This window comes from Patiria miniata, unplaced genomic scaffold (genome assembly GCF_015706575.1).
Source record: "Patiria miniata isolate m_02_andy unplaced genomic scaffold, ASM1570657v1 HiC_scaffold_4, whole genome shotgun sequence".
In the NCBI taxonomy this organism is placed as follows: domain Eukaryota; kingdom Metazoa; phylum Echinodermata; class Asteroidea; order Valvatida; family Asterinidae; genus Patiria; species Patiria miniata.
Window position 1 is genome coordinate 5,620,594 of NW_024037071.1, and position 23,530 is coordinate 5,644,123.

Sequence of the window (23,530 nt, forward strand, 5' to 3'; positions counted from 1 at the left end):
AAAAAAAAAGAGATCCATGTGTATTATCTGAGCAACAAAAAGGAAAGATACATTATACATGTACTGTGCATCATTGGTTTTTGGACAAGTGCATTTATCACAATCGTCCAGTTTTCATACCCGTGGAGATTTCATCAAGGTGCTCACATTTAAAAAACAAAACATAAAAAAACCAAGAATTGATTACATGATTTATGTTTTTAATAAAATCTGGCATATCAATCATCATTTTCTCAAAGATAAACACAGAAATGTTTCTCAGTATGAATTTGAATACTTGCTTTATAATAAATTTGAACTGTAACAATAGGTACAAACTGATCCAAACTGTCTGGCACAGTTTCATGGCAGACCACTATGGTCACAACGGTGGATTTACAGTAAGTTACTCGTCCTTGGACAGGAGTCTCACTTTGTGTGTCAGAAGATCCCAGTAGATAAATGAAATGGCTTCTTTTCACAAACGACTTTAACTTGTTGTCCACGCTTAGACACCGTGTAAAAACTATTCCCAGAGAATTTGCGGGGAAATTTCCCTGCAGTTGATTTTTTAATCCACAAAGTATCAATAAGCAGTCCATAAAAAACTCTATCAAGCAAAAGAATCCACCGGCAACTTTTCCGCAATGATATGCCCTTTGCGGAAAAATTTTCCCGCATGTTTTCCGGGAATAGCTTTGACAAGGTGCCTTGGGAGACTGATTAGAAAGCTCTTGTATTGTCATCACCATCAACGTCATCGCCATTATCATCAGTTTCACCTACTTGTGAAGAAGCGTCTTGATATCGCAGGATGATATCTGGATAGTTCTAGGCGAGTCTCTACACTGTTGACTTGTTGAGTCTTACAGCCTCAGATCTTCCTGGAGATTGTAGTCCATTGCAAGCGTGATGTCCCCTTGATGGGAGGGGCCAAGGGGAAGGGAAGGGGGTCTCCGTGAGCAGAAGAGTGGGCTCCATATACACGTAGGCAGTTCTGGGCAAGCAACAAGGATTCTTGACTATTTCATGATATCCAAATCAAGGAAAAAAAGTTGATGAACCCCAACTGTCATACTTGTGTCTTTGGCACATTTGGACTTGAATACAATTGGAATGTCTTATCCATGCTGAGCACATGTTTGTGTAGTTTACGCGTACAAAGTGGTGGCACAGTACTATGCATCAAAACCAGGCAAGACCATGAGTAGGATTTCGACAGTCAGATTTCAGTATTTGAATAACACCCTTTAGAAATACGTTCAATCAGGTAACGTCACTTGTCATAGAAACTCGGGAAGCATTTTGAAACGATTCCCAAAATGACAACCAACACCACGGCAATGAGAAGCCTCTCTGGCTTGAAGCTCATGAAGTACGAGACCGCCACAGAGAAGGCACTTTCGGGATTATTCCGAGAGGACTGCTCCAAAGTTGCGCTGTAGTACTGCTCAGATACACTCAGAGTAGTGAACAAGGCTTGAACCTCCATTTCTCTAACTCCGTTTTCCCGGATTGCAACCTCCTTAGCAAAATTCTTTGCAAATTCAAGGCAATCGCTCGCCAACAATCGATATCGTTCTGGAACGACAGACAAGGAGAGTAGCTGAAGATACAGATATGACATTGCTGATTCTCCGACATAGAAACTTCTACTTTTTAAGAGCCAGTCGAAGTAGTACATGTTGCGTGCCAGGATGTAGTTCTTGTTCTCGTCGAGGCAGACGTGGTATTGCTGGAGAGGTATGGTGGTGGCCATTCTTCTGTACACATCATTGTCTTGTCTCATTTGTAACTTTGGCCCATTGATCATCTGGCCCCAGACTGGTTCAAACAGCAGAGTGTTGAACAACTCTTTATCCACCACAACAATGGAGGCATGCATTTGATAAATGCTGATGAAGACATACTTATCCATTTCCAGTGACATTTCTCTTTTAGCAGCATTCAGATCGTAGACACTCTTGTTCTGTGCACGCAGTTGACTAGCTATCTGAACCAAATCTTTTTCAAATAGCCTTTTGTCTATTATTTCACCGAATACAAATTCTGCACGTTGCCCGTCAGCCGCCATGATGTGTCTTGTAGCTGGAAGCAAATAGTACGTGAGAGTAAAGCTAACCAAAGCTATAATGAAGTGATAAAGGGCCATACAGTGTGCAGTTATGTACGTACTGTATACTATTTCATCATTTATTCCGCGGATGAATGTAGAGTCAATAGGCCTAGTCCTTTGCAGATTCCAGTGTTTGAATAATCACATTGAAATTTCTTCCGCTTAGATTAGCTCACCGACTGTGTGTGTATTTCCATGCTGCTCCAGCACGTTAGGCGTTTGTTCACAATTTCTATTCACTGACAATGAATATATTATAATGCATTCATGTTATGTGACCTGATATGGTCCAAAGGTTCCATTCTAATGAGGTACGTATTCAAGTCTCAACATGTAGTGTATTCACTGAACCGTATTAATTTTCTGAAATCCACGTGGCTTTGGAAATACCCCAAAATGACAAGTAATTTGTTTCGACACAAACTGGGGATTTTTTCTACTTCCTCCCGTGACGAGTTTACAAGAAACAGACAAATACCGGTCTCTTCTTCCTGTAGGGATTTTTTGTTTTAGTGGAAAAAATATATAATTTCTGTACAGCCCAGTATCTACATGTAGGGCATTTTATCACCTTTTTTTCAAAATTCAAACTTAAGAACAAAAATGGTAGGAAATATACTTGAACATTTTATTGGAAAATGGCAATACATTGCATACATGTAGCAAGCTGAATTAATCTTTTCTGTAGAAACAAACTAATTCCCACCCAATTTGTTCCAATCTGTACCCTACAGAGGCCTGCCACACAGCATAAAATAATTAAATAAAATATTTAATTCATGATACAAAAGTACACGTATCCATAAAGAAACATATATTTTCACATAGGTTTCAGGGTTCTCCCAGGATTTTTTATAAACTTTTGGGGACTGAGGACACAAACATGCAAGTTAAACACAAGCACAATGCCTTGATTCGGTATTCAAGTGAGTTTTCATTGGATATTTATCCCCTTGAAGTATACATTTTCCACTGCACAATTTGCAGTCACAAGAATGCTGACTGTGTTTTGGACAGTTGGATGGTTTTGTCAATTTGGGCTTTAACCTAAACTTTAAAAAAGCAATTGTGGATTTTTCGGCCTCAAATTGGCACACAGCCTCAATATTACATTAGCATATATATATATATATACATGTCATAGGGAGATCCCATTGATTTACAAACCTGAACCTAAAGTGGGGCTCTCAGGTCAAAATCAATTATGTGATGCACTCACTTTTCAATAGATAGAGTCATTATTAAAGTGTACAAAATTACAAGTCGCTAACCTCACATTAAAGTTATGTAAAATGTCATTTTTAAAACTTGATACCCTTTCCTTTCAGAGCGATGTTTGAACATAACGTCACTGTTTTCTTAATGCGATAAAAGAGTCTATAACATCCAAAAAGGAATTTTGCCTTTGTCAAAAAATCAAATTCAATGCCGATTTGATTGAATTTTACGGAGATTCAAGAATGAACCACAAAGTCCCCGTACAAAAATGCACAGACCCATATATTTGAATTGTGACGTCACTGTTGTCTTTTCGATGAAAATGTTGAACTGAAAGGGTATATAAACTTAACTTTTGCACCACTTTAACATGAGGTTAGTCACTTGTAATTGTTTTCACACTTTAATAAGGACTTTATCTGGTGGAAAATTATCACAAAAATCACAAAACTGAAAATGACCTTAGAGCCCCTTTTTAAAACACATTTTGTGATGATAATTAGTATGGCACATTTAGTAGTCTTATAGTGTAGTTAAATTAAATACAATCAAAAATTGGGTTGGGCAGTTTTTGCTGGTCGAGTTGGATGCTAAAAAAAATGCTAATAACCAATTATTTTCATTTACTTGGCCTAATCATGATCATAATTGGAACTAATGGATGGCTGTAGCAAGAATTTTATGCCCTTTCCTTTCAATTCTTGCATTTCCAATCATCCCTTCCTTGTTCATTTCCTCATATTTTGTCTTTGTCTACATACACGTACAATCCTTTTATGGCTTTCCCAGATGTTTGTATTAGTAGGCCAGCGAAATGTGAAAAAGTCCTCTAGAAAAAAAATTCACAGCATAATCATCTGATCTCTGACATGTGGTATTTGTTTCATTATACATCATACCTGTACATTTATACTTGTAGCTCAGCGAATCAGTCTTGCTGACGCGACATTTAAACAAATATTTTTTGACTCAAAGCTCACGTACAGACAAAACATGCATCCACAAAAAGTCTGGACATGTAACTAAATATTCATCATGAGAAACCATCAGATTTATTACAGACATGTTATTCGAGACAAAAAGTGCAAAGCAGGCATGCGGGCCTCCATCAAAAACCTCTGTCAATTATGGTTTACAAAATAACCAATAGTGTAGATGTATAAAGGTACATCTGCCCTAGAAAAATAGTTTTCTGTCAAAACTGATCTTTCAAAATTCCTACTAAGAATGAACACAACAATGTAAAGCACATGTTCATATCAGTATTTTCTTGAGAATGAAACAGTGCTATCAACTGAAACTGTTGTTTAGTGCTTGGTCATAAAGCAAAGAGAGTAGGTATACCAGCAGACTGGGACCTGCAGCGCTCTGAAACGTGCAAAACTAAATCAGGCCAACTTAAATCACTCTTTAGCCAGCAAATTTCCCAAAAAAATCCATTGGGCAAAGAAAAGGTCCTCAGTATTTCACCAACCAAGTTTGCAGACTCAATTCAAGTTTTAAAGGAGACATTTCTTCAATATTTTGTGATTTGAAAATGAGGCTAAAGACTAGACTGGTATGTACCAGTCTAGTATTTAGCCTCATTTTCAAATCACTTGACTTCCCTCTCGTGTGCAAAATATTGAAGAAATGTCTCCTTTAAAAACTGAACCTGCAAACTTGGTTGGTGAATACTGAGGACCTTTTCTTTGCCCAGTGGAATTTTTGGAGAAATTTGCTAGCTAAAGAGTGAGTAAAGTTGGCCTGCTTTAGTTTTGTATGTTTCAGAGCACTCCAGGTCCCAGTCTGTGTATGCATACCAGTAGCTGCAGTTTTGCAACATTACCAATGTTGTTACACAGTTACAATTTAAATGGCTTAAAGATAAAAATTATATTGACTTACTTTCCAATGAGGGTGTATTTCATATCAAGCTGGGGCTGTTTGGCATAGGTGATGAAAAACTGTGAACCATTGGTGTTTGGATGATTGTTTGCCATGGACACCAAGTCACGAATATTGTGCTGGAAAGAAATTCAATAAATGTTTCAATATAAGTTTATTCTGAAAATTACAAACCACTACGATGACAATTTTGTAAGGAATCAGTGGTATCAAAAGCAGTTCCACCATCTAGTCTTGCAATCGTACCTCGCCCGCACAGGAAAACAAATCAAGACAATTGTACAGAAATTCAAAATGCAAAAGTTGTATCCCTACAGAAACCCTCAGTGTAAGAAAAACAGTTTAAAACATGAAAACTTAAGCCTGGTTCAAGCCTGCTTAAATGTAAACGCGCTCATTGATTTGTACGTGTATATAAATATGCGCAACATTATCACACAACAAAATCGCATAAAAATTCAGGAAACACGATTAAAAAATGGTTTCACTGCAAATATGGACCATTACCTCAGCAGTTGCGCTCTTTGGGTTCTCTGTACTGCAACTTGAGATGTTCAAAGATTTCTCTCTGCGTCTTAGCAGGAATGAGTGCATTCTGAAAACATTCACAAAAATGGATTACTTCAAAGAAACAATTTCTAGAAATCTTTCGTTCTCAAAAAGGTGTCCTTAAAACCTCTGCATCTAGCCTTTTGTTTACTTGTATTGTAAATCCTAGAAGACAATGGGGCTTGCTTATCATGAGCTGCAACTCTTAACTAACTATAGACTAGTCTGATAGACTAATCACGGAGGCCCCCTTCAATGGCCGACACACTGTGCCAGCCATTGTGCAAAGCAACTCCCTCATGGCAGATCATCTGAACAATAAGGTTGCAGTCCGGTAAATGGGCCCAAAATTGCCTATGCCGGCCAAATCAAGATTTGCACGCTCTCAAATTCTTTAAGATTGAACAATCTTTGAGATTGTCAGCGAGAGTGTGCTTGATTTGGTCTACAGCACAAAATTCTGCTAGAACGTAGTTCATTAACTAGTGTGCACATAACTTAGTATTCTGTGCTTACAGAGTTAGCAGATATGTTTGCTATGTGATGTTAGCACAGAATGCCGAGTGTAAGCATACAATTCTGTGCTTAGCCGAGTTATGAATTTGGTTTAAGCTTACCTTAGTTTTATCAAACAGTCCATGGCTTGTCAGCGTCATGTTCATTTCCCGGTTAGCGTAATCCCTGATGGATCTGTTGAACATGCGTGATCCGATCCACCCCATGAGGGCGTAGGCATACTGGCTGTGTGGGGTGATGATCAGGTCGACTCGACGAGCAACCCAGTCCCGAACCCCATCATTGAGACTTGTTGCTTCTGAATCTACACAAGGTGTCAGCTTGCTATCTAATAATCCCGCATCCTGTGACTGAGTTCTCACGTTCCGATCATCAGCATTCCCAGTCTCGTCACTGTTGTCTTGGTTCTGTGTCTTATTTGTAGTATCTTCGACATCTCCTGAACCTTCCTCTGCCAATGTGGGTCTCTGTGTGTTGGCCTGGTCCTTTGGGCTCATTTTGAGCGTATTTTCTCCCAGTTTGACTGTGGATTGGTCAGTATTAAGCTCACTCCTATCTTGAATGAGGCGTTTGGGGAGGCGGAATATACTGAAGCAACGCTCGAAGTGATCCATGACTTGATTTCGTTTGACCTGGATTTCATTTCAACAGAGTGGAAACTATCAGTGACACAAAACATATGCCATTTGCATAAAGTGTGGGTGCCAGTAGGGGGAGGGGTGTTACAGAAAAAGAAGCATTGTTCAAGACGTTTAATTTGCTTTCGTCCCAATTAAAGGAATCTAGTCATGATGACTAGCCTGCCCTAAAAAACCCTTGATGGTATACTAATAATCAATGTTAATGAGTGTGACGGTAAAATAATTTTACGAGGTGACAGATGGAATGTTACATTCCAAGAGGCGAAGCCCAGTTTGTCTCCGAATGAAATTATTCTTTAAACTGCACAAATGTGAAGCCTTCATTATTTGAATAAATATTCTTGTCATCTGATCAGTAACTAGTGTGACCATGGAATGGAACTTCTATTTTTACGGTGCAGGCCATGAGTTCGGATGAAAATTTTAATGACATGTGAGCAACGACTAAGCCATCAGACGACAGGAATATTAAGCAAACAAGTTATCATTTGATTACTGTTTTGAATGAATATACATTGGATTGACCACAATTCTGACAAAATTTTGTCCTATCCCATTTTGGGCTCGTTTTCTCCAAAGTCAGTGACTTACCTGCCTGATAGCAGCCTCATTATAAGAACTGTTCTGAACGTCGGTGTATTCTAAGAAGTCTTTCTTGTGTAGAGCGTAGAGGATCTGAGCTAAGAGTCCCTCCTCCTTGCCTTCCTCAGGATGAGAAATAAGAAGATCCACATCATGACCCGTGGTCTTTCCTCTGGTGAGAAATGAAAACAGTGAAATCAATCTGAACACTCAACAGCCGACATTCATTTCGACAAATGACATGACATACAGCATGGTAGGTATGACATTAATCACACAGACATCTTGACAGTCCCACCAACCAACAGACAACTGACCTACTAAACCCTCCAGTGACTGTGACGGTGGTACCAGGTAGGATCTGTTGGGCCTCCGCTGCAACTATCTGCTGTATGACGTCTGCTTCATGTCTAGTGACTGGTGTGTTGATATCATCATAGAACTTCAGTCCTAATGAATAGAATATAAGGGGAGAATACAAAATTTAACATGAGATTTACCTCGGTGTTTTAAGAAGTATTAGAGGTACCTCTGGGTTGAACTTCGAGGTATCGCTTGTTTAAGTTTGCATTCTTCACAAAACTTTTACAGTCAAATACAGAAACCACACACTAATTAAATTAGAATGTTGTTCGTGAAAGGTCATGCAGCATACCTGCAAATGATGGAACGGCCCTCATCTCAACTGGGAACAAAGATGACTTCAACTGAGTGACAACATATTGTTTTCACCAAGACTGTGCCTACATATTATCGGTCGCACAACAAAGTGACATATCGTGTGCACAAAGTAATGGACGATATGCCACTTCGTGGTGCACCCGATGATATACAATTATTTTATCTTCAATTAGTAAAAAAACCAGAAAACTACAAAACCCCACATAATTGCTATCAAAGAGTTTTTTCCGTATCAAATCTTTGAAGCCCTTGTGAAGACAAACCTGCATATATCCTTTTGTTGCATAATGTACCTGCTTAGCGACAGTGAAAAATTACTTACCATGTTTTTGTTCAGTTGTCAAATTAATATCTTGGCAACGTCTGACGTCTTCTAAACTTCTGAGTTTCATGTCGAACCACTTCCGACCAGTAGCTGCACCACAACCAAAAACGCCAGTAAATATCTGGAGAAAATAGCAAAAAGATTGTAGGTTAAAAATTTGTTATAAGAATTATTTTTAAAAACACAGTATGGAGAGCTGAACCAGGAAATATATAACAAGAACTTGATCACTTGACTTACCTTCACTGTCTGGAACCACTCATCATTCATGATATCTTCAACTTCTGAGGAAAATCCTTCCTCCAAAATCTCCTGAAAAAAAACACCCCAATAATATTTGTTAGAATGATGACAAATTGGCTTATCTGCTTCTTGGTTAAGTCAAATTGATTTCCATTTGGTCAGTTAATCCTGCGACATCTGGAACACCGTACAGTTACTCTACCAACTGAGCTCCTCCTTATACTCAATTTCCAAGATTACCAATGTCTTGGGTGTCTAATATTCCAACTTGACAACAGGGGATTTTTGAAAACATGGCTTCATTCCAGCTTTTGCTTCAGGAGATATTTTTTGGTCCTTGACTTGCTGACTGTGGCTCACTACTGGGTCTACTTTCTGCTTCAACAACATAAAATTCTGTAATATGAGCTCGAAGTTTGGAGTGTTTCTATTTGGTTTGTAAGGCTTTTAAACAATTCTGTAGCAGGTGGAGCCAATGCTGGACGTGAAGCCAACGTTTGATAAACACGTTTGAGTTGATTCGTCAGCTCTTGGTCTAGTACCTGGACTACACGCTTGCAATGCTTCCCTCCTTTCAGATCACATAGGTTCTCAACTTCACGCATATTCCTGACTGTCTTTGGCAGGGCCTTGAGGGCAGTAGACGCCTTGCGGAAAGCCAGAGCTCGCGATGAATTGTTGTCTCCACCAAGAAAGTCGGCTTGCTTCTCCAAAACTTCCAATGCATCCTTGAAAGGAAAAATGATTGAAGGGATAACAACTTTAAAAATAAAGTGGCTAAATTGTTTCAACTGTTGGATCGATAAATATTACTGTCAGTGGAATTTGAAATAACATTCTTAATCATCAGAATTCAAGCTTCATTACATGAGTCAGAATTTAAACAATTTTTTTTTTTCTTCAAATTGTCAAAATAAGGTGTGAATCCTTCTGAAATAAACAAAATTCAGCAAATTCCTAGAAATCTTTCAAATTTATTTTGGGTGGTATTTGGCTGTTAAAAAGAAAAAGTCAATAGAAAAACTCTGGTATTATCTTACAGTGAGCTTCTTATTGTGGTGATTCAATGGAGTGATTCGCTGACAGCAGTACTTGGCATCCTGGTAACACGTCTTGGAAGCTGATGACGACGACACTGTGGGTACAGCCTGCAAACAAAGAAGAAAATGACTCCAAAATTTGGGGATTGGGTAGCACATTTTCAAAGGTTAATACATAAAAAGAATGTCTAGGCATCGATCTTTTAGGCATTTAGTAGGCTATTTTTGCCACCCAACATTTGCAATGCAAATGCATAAAAAGTGTGGAATTTTTGTCAAACTTTGAGGTCCTGTTTTTGCAAACTAAAGCTACATTGGATACTCTCAATTTTCAAAGTCATTTTAACTTTATCCTTCCATTTTGTCTCTAAGAGTAATGAGGGTAGATTAATGATGGGGGTGGGGCAGGGGGTGGGGTGGGGCACGGACAAGGATTGGAGGACAGGGGCTCGGTGAGAGGGGGGTGGTGGTGGTAGTGTTCAAGGGCAGGGAGGGGGAGTTGGCAGGCATGTGTTACTTTATCTGCATGATTTCCTATTTTTTGAGGCCAACTTCCGTGGTGGGGGGGGGGGGGAGGGGCAGTTGGTTTAGATCCTCCACTGATATATACCTTTACTTCTGGCTTCAATCTGTGTCCATGTGTTACTTGCACCGGAGCTCCCTCCTCCATACAGGAAGTGAACCATCCCATGCAGACAATCTCTGCATCCTTGAGAAAGAGACTAGCTTCAACATCATTTGATAGTCTGCCTCTCAAGACCTCTAGAACTTGGTCTCTCGTCTCCAGTTCAGAAATTATGTGAGTGACTGATTCACTGCAATGCAGAAAAGGTGATGTATTTAATATTACACTGCTCTCTATGTTGTAAAATAAAGCAAAGTAAGGCGAAATAAAAACAAAAATGTTTAGCGTCCATGCCCACTTTCCTTTTGGAGGCCGCCTCCTTTTTTTTTTTTTTACGAAAAAAATGATAAATTTTCAACAGTGCGTCATTTTGGCCTCTTTACCTGTTGCATCTAGCCCATATAAAGCTGTTGTTATGTCACTTTATGAGTCCAATGGCGGCCATTTAAAAAAACAACTGGCGGCCATATTGAAAAATAGCCTGATCGATCATCATGATCAGGCGGCCGTTTTGTAGGAAAATTATTTTTTTTAGAAGGGCCTCCCGCATATTTGTTTCAAAAAGGCAGGATGCTTAACATGTTTTTTGGGGCATTTCGCCTTAAGCATAGCAAATTTGATGATGTTAACCTAACTCAAGTTAAAGATTGTGGGACCCAAAGTTTAGCAGTTCATCAAAATTACAAAAAAAAGGTGTCATTAGAATTGGAAGTCTGCTTTTGGTTGAAAATGAAAAGGTAATTACTTAATGTTAAAATTTAAAAAAATTCCTTGCTCGAAACTAAATCGGGGCCCATAACTACATGATTGCCCCACCTCCCTGGCCTCCCAACCCACCCCCTGGCCCCTTCCCGTACCGTTGGTTAGTGGCTGTAGGTTTCTCATTGAGAAAAAAATAATAATACTTCAGACAAATCAAATTACTTATAATAAATAATTGTGACCTTGTCCTTAGTTTCCAAATAGCCAAGTTAAAGTACTAGGGTTCCTTGGAAGTTTACTCTATCACTTGAAATACAATTATCGAAAACGGGCAATTACAATACACGCGAGTAGTCTTCGCAATAAAGTGGTGTGCAACGTGTAATATCGTTACTGGTTAAGGCAAATTATCGATACAAAATTCTCACTTCAAAGAATCGCTAACTTGAAACCCCTTCCTTCGTGCTAGATTCTTTACATGGTCAAGTCGAGCTCTTTGTATTTTCCGCTCTACAATAAACATGGAAATATCGGGGAACTTCACAGGAAAAGCTAGGCCAACTGTCTTTTTGGGCAAGGACGTTTTTCGTTTCTTCACGGGCGCAGCCATCTTGAATGTTCCAAATCTCGTTTCACAGAAATTAAAGGGAACGAAAACCTAAAAACAAATTCATGAGTCATTGCAAAACTAAAAACAAAACACCTAAAAGTAACTTATTCAATTAATTACTTGCTCGAAAAAAAAATTCAGGATAAATTTAAGCAAATTAAAATGAATATACCGTGATCAAACTCAAATCAAACGCGCTCTCGCGAGACTTTACAGGTCATAGTGTGTGTCGTCTGCAGAATTTAAGACGTAAAACAGTGCCCGAAAAAAGATTGTATAAAAACCAAATATCCTCTAAAATGTAGTGTCAGAATAATGCCAGTCTGCAAAGGTGAAGTTTCACACAGTAACGACAACAAGAGACTTTGTAAACAGTGCACTTAGTCTGCATAATCAATTCATAAAGTTAATTTCTAAGCAACAAATTGCAAATCTCGACAACAAAAATGGCTGATGGTGAAAAATCCCAACCAAAAGGGCATCAAAGCACCAGCGAGGGACTCAGAACCGTCCGGACAACGAGTCTCTTTCGAGCCGTCAACTTTGAACTCTTTGCCCGGCAGGTCAGTAAATTGATTGAAATCGTTTGGTGCACTTGTTAAAATTTCTTTTCATTGATCAACCACATTTGGCGATTGGCGATGGGCAATATAATGCGGGGGGGGGGGGGGGGGGGGGGTGCAATCCCCTACCCCAATTCTGCCTAGACCATTTCACTGATAGTGATACTGAAGCCACCGTCTTTGTGGCAATTTCAGGAGGCATTTGTAGGTATCTGTGAAACTGTCTAGGATAAGTTTGCATAATTAATCGTAGAAACTATTCTGATTGGACTCGGAGGAAGGGGTGGGTGATTTTTTTTTCATCAAAATATCAATTTATTTAACCTTGGTCGTATGTTTAAATATTTTATCCTACAGAACAAGTACGTCATGGGTTTTGGCCTGGTTGCATTGACTGGGTGTGTCGCCTACGTAGCCTACCTGAATGCCATGAGTGAAAACAAGAGAGATGGGCTGTATGAAGAGCACCGGCCGGATGGGACCAAGGAGATGCAGGTCAAAAGGTCAAAATGGGATTGACCTTTGATCTCAGAAACTGAACATTGATAAACCATTGGAGACCATGCCAACTTAAGTTGGGGAGGAAAATTACCAGACGAAATGGAACTGAGAGGATGTCATTTCAGGCAACCTGCATGCAAACTTTGGTCATTTTATGGTTCAGGCTTTCATTTAGTCTTTTCCGTGTGTCAAGATGGGTGTGATGACGGCAGTAAATGAACTTGATTTAGTCTGAAGACCATATGCCTTTTGAATTTGTTTAGCTCTGGACTTTAACATTGCATATTCATGCGCATTGTTATAAAAGCATACCTAAGGCCAAACAAATAATAGTTCTGCTTCCGGTTACCCTACCTACCCTATTTTGACAGCCCCTGCCCTAATTGTTTTGGTGGAAAATGAGGGGAAAAACGAAAATCATCAATTACTACCATTACCCTTAACTACACGCAGATACCTCCATATGTTCGCACAAAAAAAATTCTACCTACCTACCCTATTTTCAAATGCCATGTAATCGGACGTGGAGTTTTTTTTTGGCCTAAGGCGTACTGTACAATGGAGCCCACGTTTACTGTTAATATGTTTTGAGTCTGCATATCTTGCCCCAGCTCTTCGACTTGTACACGTGGGTGTTTCCTACATCCATGGTCCAACCAACTGCACAACCCAACTGATCATGGTGACTGATGATTGGAGAATTTGGAGTACAGATAGCGCTATCTACAGACAGTGCACAAAATGGATATATATACCAAATGGTTCCATGGTACTAAAAGAAAAGAGAAATGTGAAAATGGATTGTCTTCAGCAAGTTGATTAACCCATAAACTGTGTTTTTTCTGTTCAATTTGAGTCGATCCCTACCTTATCCCTGCATCACTGTTTCCAACCTGTCAATCAATTATTAAATTTTTCAAACCCTTTGTTCAACCGAAAATTGGCAGAAATTTAAAGCTAATATACAAAGCTCTACACAGGAAACCAAAAAGGAAAGAGAAAAAAATCACGCCACATTTGTGACTATTTTTAAACAGAATTCACGGACAGCCGAAACCAAAAATGCGTTTATGGAACAAAGAAATACAATGTAGGCCTACGTGCGTCACGTCCTGGGAAAGTTAACTGTTCAGAAAAAGAAAGAAAGGAAGACATGTATTTTAAATCTGGAATAGAAAGTAAACTCATGGAACCTGGATTCGACTTGTAATATTGGATTTTTGGTGACTTTTTCTTTGATTTTTTTTTTTAAATGATACTCAACCAGCCAATCCTCACTATTACTTTCGTTGACTGAGTGCGCGAACATCAACTGACGCAACTTTGAACAGACGTGCGCAACATAACTTTCGTTGGTATAGCAACATCCACGTAGACTTGCGTCACTGAAAGTCCCGCACTTTCTTTTCAGTTACAGTTTTATCGGTGAATGCATGCTCATAAAATAAGGGGAGTATAAAAACCCCGCAGATCATTGTTTGCTCACAAATGTTCGTCAGTTCCAATCCACTGTTTTGTTAGAATCAATTCCAGTCGTTCAAAGTTGATTATAGTCACCTTGAACATGGCCTCTGTTGATTATAATAAGATCCTATCATCCTATCTTAATCATTCCTGGGATACCGAAGGCGAAGATGCCGTTCTCAATGAAGCTACTACGTTCTTGTCTCCCGTTGGCTTGCTGACGAATCTGATCTTCTTGTACGTGGTACTTCGCGTCAGGGCTATGCGCTCCATCATCTACATCTACCTGTTCAATTTAGCAGTGGCAGACACCTCCTTTCTCGCCATCTCTCTAGCTCTGTCAAGCATGTGGCTATCTCCTCATCCATTGCTAACCACTGTACGCGACATCCTGTCTTCATCTCGTCTGACTTGCCGGATCGCATCGTACTGCTTCATCACCACCGTAGCAGTGGACCGATACTTCGCAGTGACCACGCCCATCAAGTTCCGTGCCCGTGCCACCAAGTCCAGAGCCGGTAAGATATCGGCCGGGCTCTGGGCGATCGCGCTATGCGCTGGGACATCACACTTCATAATTGACAGTCTCGAAGTCCAAAACAAACTGGCTGTTTCAGTTCTGAAAATCGTCGTTCACGCGGCAGTTTTATTCATTAATGTTTGCCTGTATACAATCATCGTAAAGACAGTGTATCCCACATACCACATACATAGTACATCTTCCGTCAGTGGTAACCGCATCCTAGGCATCGTCATCTTAAACACAGCCGTCTTCTTCCTCTACAACCTCATGGCTATCATCTTTTCCGTAGTAACTCTCATCCAAGATGTATCCGACAATCGTCATCTAGACAGTCATACGGGCGTCATGTACCTTAAGAGATGCGTTTCCATATTGTATCTGATCAGTTGTTCCATCGATCCTATCATCTACAGCGTGGCCAATGCAGACCGCAGGGTGGCATTTCTGCAGGCGTTTTCCTGCCTGGCCTCCCGCAGCTGCCGACGAGACAATGTGCACAAAACGACAAGCCAGAATGTAGAACTGGTGGTATTCCGCCCATTGCTTGAAACAGGAGATCCCGAAGAAGGCCAAGAAGACGTCAGCAGAGTAGATTCCGCAAGATCTGAGCCTGATGCAACGAGCAGCTACGCCGGAGCAGAGGGCGCAACTTCCCCGACTTTGCCTGGCATGGAACCTCTCCCGAGTACATCGCAAGGACCGGTGCGTGTCTCGGAGCTCGAACCTCCGACCAATCATCAGATGGGGTCAGCCGCGAGCTCCCCTTTGCTTGGACAATCTAGGAGGTCGGCCTGTAGCCCCGTGATGTCTAGAGGTAGATTCAGTGCCTTGGAGCCAAGCATCAACAACGAACAATCAACATCAGATGATGAGGAGCTAGATCTAGAGGGTTCCATCCCAGGCAGGCCTACTACCGGTTACACCCAGGTTGAACTGTACTGACTCCCATACAGCATGCATACGACGATGGTAGTGGTAACATTTTTCTGTGAATTTCATATAATGTCGTTTACATCTGCAGAAGTTGAAAAGAAATAATCCACAGTAATGACAGTAATATCAGAGCTAGATTTGATTGAACATTTGAAGAAACTCAAAAGGTGTCTGCAGTGTGCCATTCGGCCTCATTATTGCCCACGCATGCTGCAACACGAATAATCTTCGATATCTGATTAAGATTTGATTGCACACAAATTAATTCAAATAAATCATGCACCGGTTTTTTTTTTTATAACAAATGCGACCCGAGATCGAGAAAGTTGCCTATTCCATGATTTCGACTTTTATTGCAATTATGAAAAGCAGAACTAAACCGGAACATGATGTTCGACAGTGTTATCGCAACCACTTCGTGACTCAATAAAAAAATAATTTACTTGATACTTGAAAATCCTGTAGTTTAGGCCGAATGGCATGGGTGCAACTTTTAAAAAAAATCTCTCGTCAAAATCTTTTACACACGACAGATGAATTATAGGAGTGAAAAGATGAGCTCCCCATGGATACTAACGATTGTTGCCAATAACAAAAGAAACGCCAACTCGATTGTAATTTATGTTTATAATGTGAATAGTGGTTTGGTAATTAAGTTAAGACATATACATGTACTTGTAAGAAATATAATGTAATGTTCTTCTTGTGTTATGAAGTATAGTAAAGCATTGCATACAGGAAAAAACATAGGCTTCCTTGCAAAATAGTCCATACAAATGGTTGACAAATTCTGAGTAAATGATAATTATCGGGTGTCATTTTCAAATATTTGATGAGCAAAATCTTCCATGGGGATCAGAGTGGGACACAACTCACACAAGGGGTGTCGTATATGGGGTTGGAGTTGGTTCAGTTGGCATAATTATTGCGACGACCTGAAAGAGCAATGGCGCCCTCAACGGCCCTAGAGGTGTCGGCCCTCTTCTCGTCTCCCTGATCTATTCAAGTTGTAGTAGTTTAATAGCCAAGTCTTATTTATTTCTTGGAATTTATCTAACTCTTAATTCCCATTTTAAACTGTTGACTACATCGATAATTGGATTTCAGTTGATGGCACAATAATAATTGTAATGACCATTTCATTCTTGCAGTTTCAGGTTAATATCCTGCCTCTAAATCCTCGCTTCTCCGACCTGTCAATTACTTCTCTTGTGACGTCCCTAGCATCGACTTTTATTTTATAGCATTCGAGCTAAAGCAGTGTTCATCATAGGGAATATCTTCTTGCACATACTAATTGTCTATGTCATGCGAGCAGATTCGGCTATTAATTCGATAAAAGAAGACTGCGTCTTGACCTCCAGATTCTGAGCATTCAGCGGCTGCCTTCTATCGGGTCTCGCTGTATTCCTTTGTTGTATTACAAAATCATGGCATCCAAAATGACGAGTCGTCAGCTTAATCCACATTTCTGATAGAAATGACGTTACAATTTCTAAAGTAATAAAAACCTGCTATGCTGAATGCGTGTTAATGAAACTGACCGAAATTTATTAAGTTTGACCAAAAACCAATAATTACTCTTCGTTTGTAAAAAGATTTGCTTCTATGGGGGTAGGGGTAGAAGGCTAAGGTGAACTTATAGGGATGGTTAGGGTGTCGTCTGGGGAATTGGCTGGCGCGTGAGGGTCGCATAACTTTAATGCTCACATCAGACGTTGGTCGGCTACAGAGAGGGCCCAGGGCTCCGTTGAACAACGGATGATACTCAGACTATGTTCTTCATTGCCTCTTGTGCAGGTTGCTGCCGCTTGGTTGGGTTCTGAGGTATTACCATAGCAACCTACGTAGTAACGCGACGGAAGAGCTTGTTTTCCCAGTTGTTTCAATATGACAATCCCATATTGGTTCCATTGTCAATATATTGCTATAAACTGAAATTGTCCATTCAGTTCGTCACTCAGAAATGATTTCGAGATGAATTTAATAATTACATATTTTCACTGTTGTGTAATGTGGACTCAGTCGTAATTCAGTTTAAAGATTTTTCACCAGTACAAACCCTCGTAAAATGAAATTCACGTGCACCTAACAATTCCAGTTGCAGTCATTCATTGGCCGTACTAATTGTTGGGGTAATAATTTGCCAGCGGTCAATATTTACACCATGAGACGAGGCAACCCATGCAGTCTATTATATCTTAATAATGGCTCATAAAGGTGCCTTGCTTCAGTGGTTCTCATTATGCCATTATAACTAAGCTGAAAAATCAACAGGTGCCATAGACGAAAGTTGTCAGGCTCACAGCTTTCGCCCAAGGACACAAACAACATGCTGTTAAGGACCTCTTCCAACAGTATGTGGTATATAACGGAGAGTCACATCGCTCTTTTCTTTTAAGGCCAAAATTCTTCTGCAATGGAGTATATGAATTTATGACAATTTTATCATAGCTAAGTAGAGGTCAATTCGTGCCCGGGATAAGTGGAGATCCATACAGGGAAAAGGTCACAACGGGGAACGAACTAACCGACGAACAGAGTGAATAGTGCCCTGCACGCACGCACGGGGTGTGAAGCGTGCTCCGTTTACTTGACAACGTGTGTACTGAATGAAAACTGTCCCGTACATAGACATGGAGGGTAGCGACATGGACAGGGTTACCCCATGGACTAGACCGGCTACTTCGAAATAAACCACAATATTTCCCGAGGTTTAGGCCCTCATTTTGCGATCATCTGGACCAGTACTTTGTAGCCGAGTGGTAGACATAACACTGCCTGAACTAGGGTGGTCAGGAACTGGTTTCGTCGCAGTGAAACAGAGACTCAAAAGACAAGGATGTAGCGAGTAAAACGTCCCCTCGACCGCCAAAATGGTAACCGTGGGATCTAAGAACAAATCGGAAGTGGATTTGGTCCAGCACATGCTGAAAATTGCGTAAGTATTTGATTTCTTTCCTTATAGTTTGTCAAAGTTGGGTCTACTTATAAGAACTGAAAGTCACGGAATATGATGACAAGTATAGAGTACGGATTGTTGATCTCAAACTGGAAAACACGGTGTGCACATGTACATGGAGGTGTGTACAAAGTCTAGCCCTATGTGGAATTTTGAAAAATTGACAAACTTTTAAATGTCTTTATTCCCAAATTCACCTTGTTTTTTTTTCTCAACACAATATTTGCTATGACAGACGATCATTAATGTTAGGGTGAAAGAAATTGTCGTCGGGATATTGCACATTTAAATGCGAAATGACAAAGCTTAAGTTAGTTTGGATAATGACACATCATGTTCTGTAAACTCTATGCCTGGTGAAATTTTGTACAAACCACAGACTGGACTTGTAACCTATACAGGCTCAATTGCAAATGAAGCAAAATCCTGTGATTAAAAAAAAACATGACCAACTACAAAAGGTAAACATAACCAAGTTACCGTGACTTCTAGTCCCGGGTTTCATGTGCATCCGCCCAAATTCTCACTGTCACTTTCTTTATAAAGAAAATTAAATAAGGTAATGATAGTAAACTGAAACCATGATCAACTATTGGTCAAAATGTGACAGAAATCTTTATTCTGCCATGTCTAAAGAGTATTTACTCTCTTCAGTGAAAGTTCACTCCGCCTGACTGAAACTTGGGACGAGACGATTTAGAGTGAAATGCATTCAGTCGAAAAGATCCAATTTTCACTGCAGTGTCAACTGGGGTCATCCTGTTTCAAAGTTTTCCCCTCTAAAATTAGGGTGACTTTGACTGTAAACCATCTAGTTCCTAGTTTCAACGTTTGGAAATTTAGAGAGTTACACCTTTTAAATTTTGACCAAAATTTAGATCTTGACTTTTCATTTTGACCGCACTGTCAGCCCAAGGAGAAAGCCTTCCTCCACCGCCAGCCATTGACCGCATCTCCAGGTCGACCATGCACGTTTCATTGACCTTTATCGATTATTCATGAATGCATGAGTGAATTCTAGGAAATATTGAAGAGATTAACACTGAACAGCTTATGGATTGAAGAGATTAACACTGAGCAGCTCAGGGATCGATCAAAGTCGTACGCAAGTCTCTCAAAGAATGGGCTGATGACGTCAGAAGACTTGATCCTGAGGAACAATTCGTTGTTTAGTAGTACTACATGCATTCTAACCGCATCATTTTCGTCTCCTGAAAATGAAATGTTTTTCTCTCATATTATACAGAACGAGTCAAAAAGAAAGAAACATGGATTAATAATTGTTCCACTTAAAAAGCAATTAAATTGGACACACACGAGCATGTTCTTCCACTCATTTGAAAAAAAAAGAAGGAATTGATACAGAAATGGATCCGTGCAATATGAGACGTATGTGCATATGTTACTAAAATAATCCATTTTTACAGCTGTCCAGGAACGCCATGTTAAGCTATTGAGCTGAGTGAGAACCAGAGATTACACGCGCGCAGTTTTAAATATGACATTGTTACCCTTCTGGTCAAGACTGAAACATTAGTTTTACTGTCAGATTTTGCGTTTTGAATATTAGGATTTTTCCCCTGAAATACTAATGATGATTTTTGTCTGTTTTCCTGTGCACATTTTCGGTCATTTATGAAGGCCGGAAAACGCCCGTTTCATTGTATATTTGGACAGTGAATGATCAAATAGGCTCAGGTGGACAGCTGAATTGTGTGATGTTTGTATTAAAATATACATAAATTGTGAACACATTTTCTAATTAACCCTCCAGAATAATTTTCAGGAAGTTACCGTAAATACCATTTTCGGCTTTATATTATTGCTCAAGAATAAAGTTAAAAGTGTCAGACATTACTTGGGTCATTACTGGCATAAATTTGCAATTTATGGGAGGAAATGTTCAACTATGTCGTTTAAAATATTACTACGATATTATTTTATCACCGTGGTCGTTATTCTCCAACGATACAACTCTCAAAATTCGTCTAACGGTCCTATAGTTCAACAAACCGATCGGACTTTGAATTCCTAGTTACACACTCGAGATTTGCCGGACATGCCATATTTCAAAAGCTGTGGGCTTTATATCGTTGTTATTGATAACTTTAGGATGATTTGGACTTTGTTTATAGAACAGTGCATGTAACCTAACGTGTGTAGTTGCTAGGGACGTGACAATTATGAATGCGTATTAATTGAATGAATTTGTAAAATATTCGTAAGGATTTATAGCAACATCCAGTTAATTTATTAGTCTACAGCCTTCCAGTCACCCGGCAGTTTGGGCTGATGCCTTGGTAACATAAACAGCCAGTGGTTTTTGTTAGTCTGCCGCGCTTGCCTGTCAACAATATTTCCTGGTACGGCAATACTTGTCCCAAATAGTTTTTAAAAAGGCACAAATCCATTACGAGGATACATGGTCTACAAAAATACCGATTGGCAAATCTATAAATTTGGAGTGTGAATGCACACTGTTTGAGATCGCAAGCAGTGAACAATGAAGTGACATTTCTGCAATTGTTTTTATGTAACTCCTTTGATATTCATTGACTAACATCTGCTCCAATTCATTCGGAAATGGCGTTTCATGCAACCATAGAGCAAGGAACAGATGCAACCCAATGTAGGGCACAAACCCAAAATAACATTTCAACCGTCAGATAAGGGGTGTTCGATTGAAATAAATATAATTACTGGGACTATAGCTAGTTCTATGATTTATTGGTTCTTTTGTCGTCTGTGTTTACAAAGTTCCACTTTTCATGTGGAACATATTTGTTCCAGTCGACTGAGTTGACTTTTAAGGAAGTGGACATACAATGGAGAAAATAGACATACTTTAAAATGCATTTTCTATAGGGATCCCATCTGGGGGACATTTTTTGACACTGGGGTCAAGGATTGTTTACATGGCTGTCTTCCGTTTCCATGGTGATGACCTCTGGCTTTATGGCGATGATAAAGAACAAAGGAATAGAAACCCACTTCTGCGTTAAACTTACGAATGAAAAGTCCTTTCAGAAAAGGAAACCTACATTGGTGCGCTTTAGGCCTTGTAAAATTAACATTAACACGTTCTCGTAGTCGTAAACACACCTTTGAAAGTATAATCAGAGGAAGAAAGTAAGAACTAAACCATAATTTAAAGCGAACACAAAAAACACTCAGTAACGCAAAGCATGGAAGAATGTTTTTATTCCTCCATGCACAAACGGACATTTTAGGAGTTGGCGAAGTTATTTTCTGTAACCTGATCGGACGCACAGACAAAATAATGACCACAAACATTTTAACAGCTAGAAGTATGCAACGCAAGAAAAACGGAAAGTGATATGATATTACTCTTCCAAAGAATCTAGATGTTCACTGTGGTTTTATATATAGCATCTCACAAGTGCTGTCAATATTAAAATACACATCTTAAACTGTCTGTTGGCTGCTAAGTTTTTACGTCAGGGGCCCAATCACGGCCCATTACATCCCTTCAGGATAAGACTTAGCACCTTTAAGCCAACATGTGGGTCTATATAAGTCCCATTTATTTACCCAAGCCCTCACATATCCTCCATGCATATCCTAAAGGCAGAAGCCTGGTGTTAAGGAGAATTCCCCTGACAAAAACCTCTCAGACAATGTCCGTGTTTCTTCGATTGTCACTTGCAAGTTATCTTGCTTGTGGGTGCCTTACAAGTGGGGAGGGGGAACAGATACCTGCGGGACTGCTTGAGGTAGTGTTGGAGTGGTGTGTTTGCAAACTCTTGTACTAATGCACGTAGAAACATAGACATCAATTCTTTCCAAGGATTTTGTTGTCATCGGCGGAGCAAACTTATTAAAGTAGTGAGCATGTAGTGAGCATGTGATCTGTGGACATTATACTTCTCTTTAAAGCGCAGGGAAGATGCATGCGTTGCTTTCCTGTAAGCTGGGGGCCGGGGATATGCTATTTAATTTCTTACATGCGCTAAATGAAATAATTCTCTTAGAAACCAGACGATAAATACAGCGAAATTTGTCATAGTTATGTGTGGACATGTGCCAGGTATATAAAGAACAAGAAATTATCTGCCGAAAACTCCTTGCAAGGCAAGTAAACGTTTGCTCATATCAAAAGAGTAGGGCCTGTATATTAAAAAAAAATCCTGCAAAGACAATGCTTTGGGGTGTAAAATGTGTTTTAATTTATGGGACTGATTGGAATAAAATGTTAGCAAGTTCTTTGAAAGCAAATATTGCTTTACATCGCTGAGCGAAATTCAGTCGTGTACATTGATTTCTTTCTAGTACTGAAACCAAGGATTCCTCAAAAGTGCCATATAGGCACTGCAGTTCACAAACCTGAAGAATCCTGTAGAGAGGAGACAATGAGAAGACATTACAGTTTTAGACAACGGAGGAAAACTCCAGAAGAATATTCTGGAGGAAGCCCGCTGAGTCAGGTAGCGAACAACCCAATCTATACATGCGGAGCAGGGCAGGAATCGAACCCGGACCACTGAGGTGGAAGGCCGCGAGGGAAAAAACAGGAATTTTGTTTATTAGCCAGCATACAGCTCATGAAAATGGCTCGAGATAGGCCTATGATATCTTGAAATCAGAGTTACTTTCACCGTTAAAAAATTAATAAAACAGCAATCTGGAAGCTTTTCCCGAGCTGATAGCTCGGTTTGTAAGTAATCGATTTTTGGGGGGCAGATCGTCCTGTTCGGTTTTCAAGATCGATGTGATTTCTTTTCTTATTGACTTGTTTTCTTTAGTAGGGCCTATCGATTTCTCTGTTTATGATTGCTATGGAGACAAGCTAGCGGAAACTACCAACAGCGATAATTCATATGTAAATAAAGATGCCACGGATGATAAGTTT

The 23,530-nt window shown here is 39.7% G+C and overlaps 3 protein-coding genes across 4 annotated transcripts in view; 2 read left to right on the top strand and 1 right to left on the bottom strand.

The window, feature by feature from the left end:
* Positions 1–1,796: 1,796 nt before the first annotated feature.
* On the bottom strand, positions 1,797–11,749 carry LOC119739715 (DNA nucleotidylexotransferase-like). 2 transcript variants are annotated; one of them, XR_005272621.1, is made up of 12 exons: positions 11,533–11,749; positions 10,388–10,592; positions 9,778–9,885; positions 9,280–9,465; positions 8,735–8,806; positions 8,492–8,615; positions 7,806–7,938; positions 7,498–7,660; positions 6,367–6,897; positions 5,708–5,795; positions 5,201–5,319; positions 1,797–2,067 (listed from the first exon to the last, which is right to left on the bottom strand). XR_005272621.1 is itself a non-coding variant. In XM_038214745.1 (11 exons), exons 1-10 carry the CDS (start codon positions 11,712–11,714, stop codon positions 5,709–5,711), a joined length of 1,791 nt encoding a protein of 596 aa, XP_038070673.1. In that variant the 5' UTR covers positions 11,715–11,749; the 3' UTR covers positions 5,053–5,319; position 5,708. The 2 variants fall into 2 exon arrangements, 1 of the variants encoding a protein (XP_038070673.1); XM_038214745.1 differs by lacking the exon at positions 1,797–2,067 and having other exon boundaries at positions 5,053–5,319.
* A 2,593-nt stretch (positions 11,750–14,342) lies between these two features.
* On the top strand, positions 14,343–15,707 carry LOC119740071 (nociceptin receptor-like). Its single transcript, XM_038215272.1, has one exon. It carries the CDS (start codon positions 14,343–14,345, stop codon positions 15,705–15,707), a length of 1,365 nt encoding a protein of 454 aa, XP_038071200.1.
* A 2,260-nt stretch (positions 15,708–17,967) lies between these two features.
* LOC119739718 (AF4/FMR2 family member 2-like) overlaps positions 17,968–23,530 on the top strand; it is a 28,158-nt gene continuing 22,595 nt past the window's right edge. The window contains exon 1 of the mRNA XM_038214748.1: positions 17,968–18,639. Within this exon, the coding sequence (XP_038070676.1) occupies positions 18,575–18,639 (65 nt within the window). The 5' untranslated portion in view covers positions 17,968–18,574. The remainder of the gene's footprint in view (positions 18,640–23,530) is intronic.

Bases quoted from the DNA above. Each gene is read 5' to 3' on its own strand.
- LOC119739715 (XM_038214745.1), bottom strand. From the start codon at position 11,714: ATGGCTGCGCCCGTGAAGAAACGAAAAACGTCCTTGCCCAAAAAGACA. The intron at 9,466-9,777 runs GTAAGATAATAC...TTTCCTTTCAAG, and splicing joins ACCACAATAAGAAGCTCACT to GATGCATTGGAAGTTTTGGA. The intron at 7,939-8,491 runs GTAAGTAATTTT...TCTATTCATTAG, and splicing joins GACAACTGAACAAAAACATG to GACTGAAGTTCTATGATGAT.
- LOC119740071 (XM_038215272.1), top strand. From the start codon at position 14,343: ATGGCCTCTGTTGATTATAATAAGATCCTATCATCCTATCTTAATCAT.